This window comes from Ursus maritimus, unplaced genomic scaffold, assembly GCF_017311325.1.
Source record: "Ursus maritimus isolate PB19 unplaced genomic scaffold, ASM1731132v1 scaffold_15, whole genome shotgun sequence".
In the NCBI taxonomy this organism is placed as follows: Eukaryota; Metazoa; Chordata; class Mammalia; order Carnivora; family Ursidae; genus Ursus; species Ursus maritimus.
In genome coordinates this window covers 62,785,119-62,788,330 of record NW_024423897.1, presented here as the reverse complement: position 1 = coordinate 62,788,330, position 3,212 = coordinate 62,785,119, and the positions used below count along the sequence as shown (strand labels likewise).

At 66.1% G+C, this 3,212-nt stretch overlaps 1 protein-coding gene across 1 annotated transcript in view; it reads right to left on the bottom strand.

The window, feature by feature from the left end:
• Nucleotides 1-667, bottom strand: part of SLC12A7 (solute carrier family 12 member 7) — a 43,275-nt gene extending 42,608 nt beyond the window's left edge. The window contains exon 1 of the mRNA XM_040630580.1: nucleotides 475-667. Coding sequence (XP_040486514.1) covers nucleotides 475-613 — 139 coding nt within the window. The 5' untranslated portion in view covers nucleotides 614-667. The remainder of the gene's footprint in view (nucleotides 1-474) is intronic.
• Between the last annotated feature and the right edge of the window lie 2,545 nt (nucleotides 668-3,212).

The window sequence follows — 3,212 nt, the reverse complement described above, 5'->3', positions numbered from 1 at the left end:
GGGTCTCGCCCGGGACCTGGGGGGCCTGGACGTTCTCACGGAGGGGGGAGGCCCCTCCCCGTTTCCATAACTACCCCGGGCGTCCCACCCCGAGTGCGAGAAAGAAGGTGCTTCTAGTGTCCCGGGAGGGTGGGCCAGGCATGGAACAGCAAAGCTCAGCCCCCACCCCTGGGAGCCCTGCGCCCCCGCGATAAGCCCGGTGAGGGGGCTCTGCAGGCAGGAGGGGTGCCGGGGGCTAAGAGGGGGGTCGTGGGAGGTAGACGTGGTGGGGAGGGAGAGGGACCGTTGGGGGGACCCCCGAGGGAAGCGGTGGGGGAGAGGGGGTGGAAAGCAGCCTTCCTCGGGGTAACGTCCCTGCGTCCTCCTCCTCCAGACCCCTCCCGGGTTCCAGGGCCGCCCCTCCTCCCGGCCGTCCCCGGGCCCCGCGCAGCCCGGCTCCGCCTTTGTCCGGCGGGCAGGTGCGGCCGCGCTCACCCGGGCTCTGACAGTCGGGCTCGCCCTCGGGGGGGCCCGGCGCCTCGGTCCCCTCGGTCCCCTCGGCCGCCTCGGCCGCCTCGTCCTGGCCGCCGTCCGCCCTAGCCTCCACCGGCACCACAGTGAAGTTGGTGGGCATGGCGCTCCGCTCTCGGCTCCGGCCGGCACTCCGACCCGCGCTCTGCCGACTCGCCGCGGGACTTGGGCGCAGGGGCGGGGTCCGCGCGCTCCGCCCCCGGCTCGGCTCGCCCCGCCCCCTGGCCACGTGACCTCACCTGCTGTCCCCTTGGCCTCCGGAAAAGTTTGCGCGCGGCGGGGCGGGGCGCCTTCCGCAGAGGTCCCCTCCCCGACCGCCCGCGCTTCCAGGGTGCCCCCTCCCTCTGCATCACCCCGCCCAGAGCAGGCCCTTGCCCGCCCTATCCTCCCCGCCACTGTGCCCCCAGCTGGCCCCCGCCCGCAGGGTCCCCGCACAAGCAGTGTGGAGCCCTCGAGGACAGAGCAATACCCCCCCCAATCCACCAGACCAAGCGGGGATCTGGTCTCCCCTCTCCATCCCTGCCTGGCTCAGGCGCCCCCAGCGCAGGTGTTTCCAACCAGACTGAGCCATGCTCAGCAGGGGCTGGGCGTGGGGAGTGGGGACCACTGTGGGGGAGGCTGTCGGGGCTGCTGGGGGGCTCTGTCCTCAAGGGACATAACCCAGACAAGTTACCAAGGGTCTGAGACAGGTCCTGGCCTACAGAGGACCCCAGGCCTTTCCCCTCCGCTCAAGGGAGTGCTTCCAGTCTCTGTGCCAAGGAGCCCTCCCTTTCCTTCGTCTGGGCCCGGCTGGGGCAGCCAGGGAAGGGAAGGGAGGCCAGGTGAGGGGGGGCTCCGGACTCCAGTCAGGTACCCCCCAGGACGCCACTGGCCTGCATCTTCCAGGACCTGGAGCTCTCCTGAACAAAGGACACGTGAAAAGGAGGCAACAACAAAATGCCCATCAAAGTGAAAATAAGTTCTGGCATCCAAGTCCTGATGGCGTCCAGGTGCACTGAGCCCAAGGGAGGTCCTGTTTCACGGCCGGAGAGCAGAATCACAGGAGGGCGAGCAAGCGCACCACGCACTCAGGATCACCAGGAGGGGCCGAGCACCCCTGAAACATGTGGTTCTCTCTGGTCTTGGCATTACGAAGGTATGCATTTTCTCTGCACTTTTTCATATTAACAACAAACAATATAAAACCAAACTCAGAAAGTCCATTCCCAATTAAAGACAAAAGAAGTCGGTCAGGTGGCCCGGGTTCCAACCCTCTGCCCCAGGCTCCCGGCCCCACCCAGCACCAGCACCAGCTTCCCCAGGTGGCCTGGGCCAGCCAGGGCCAGCTGGCTGCCCGGGACTGCTCTCGTGTACACTCACGCCCCAGCTTCCACAGAGAGATACGGAGTCCCGTGGCAGGGGTCAGGAGTGTCAGATGGCGGAGCTGCCTTCCTGGGGCAGCAACAAGAAAGGTGGGGAGAAGGCCACCCCCCCCCCAAGTAGAGAAGGGTTTCCAGATGTCCTTCTCAGGGAAGGGCCGCCTTTGTGGAAAGAGTCTGGGCATCGCTCAGCAAAACTGCAGAGTGTGTGTGGTGCGGAGGGTAGGAGTGTGGAAACGGAGGCTTGCACGGCCCTGACCAAGCCCCTGCACTCAGCACTGGTCACCAAAGCTGTGGCCCCTGGGGTGCGGGGAGCTCTGGAGCAAGAGGGCTGCCAGCCTCCCTCCAGACCAAGTGGTGTCTGACCACAAGTGATCCCAGGAGCTCACCAGTTGGGCCCACACCTTCACTCTACAGATGAGGAACTGAGGTCCAGAGGTAAAGGGCCATTCACAGGGGCTGGGGGGTGACTCTCTTCTCGCTTCGTTTTCAGAGGCTATGGCTGACCCTCCAACTTTCCCGGCCCGAGAGTTCAGCTTGTCTTTCCGGGCTGGCAGCGTGCTGTCCAGGATCCACCAGGGAGGATGCGTGGGGGACGGGGTGCCAACCGCCCCGGGTCCAGGGCAGAGACCAGCCCTGGCAAACCAAGACCAGCTCTCCCAGGAAGTTGGCACCTTTAGGCTGGAAGAGCCTGGCACCCACATGGGTGCCCACCCCTGTGGACCCGGGGCCAGTCCTGAGGAAAAGGCCAGCTCCTGCCACAAAGGGAGAAGACCCTCCACAACGCTACTGGACTGAGAGCCAAGCCCACCCGGAGGGCAGGAGTGCAGGGAGAACGGAGAGGGGGGATGTGGGGGGCGGAGAAGGTAGGAGGGGAGGAGGAGGAGAAAGCAGGAGGAAAGAGGGGCGACAGAAGGAACCTGAGCAGCTCAAGAGGGAGGCGGAGGGGAGGGAGGCCCCTTTACTTAAAGCCGAAGTTCCTTCTGCAGAGCAAACAGTGTGGTGAGCCGTCCCTGCCAGGGGGCAGTGTGAGGACAGCAGGGGACAGAAGTCTGAGAGGGGAGAGGTCACTTCAGGAGCCTTTCCCGGCTCTGTGGCAACTGGACTCTGCTGGCTGGCAGGGCGGGGAGAACGTTCTCTGAGGGGTCCACCCAAGGCCCAAGTCTGCCCCTCCCCTCCTGCCGGGGCTCAGGAAGGGGGCTGCCGCAGTGGTCCCCCGCAGCTCTCTGCTGGAGCCCTCGGCCCCAGGCGCACACCCTGTGACCACTGGCGTCTGGGTGGCTTCCCGGCTCAGAATCCCTGCAGCCTGCCCTGGGGACACAAGTCCGGCTCTGAGCAGGGCGG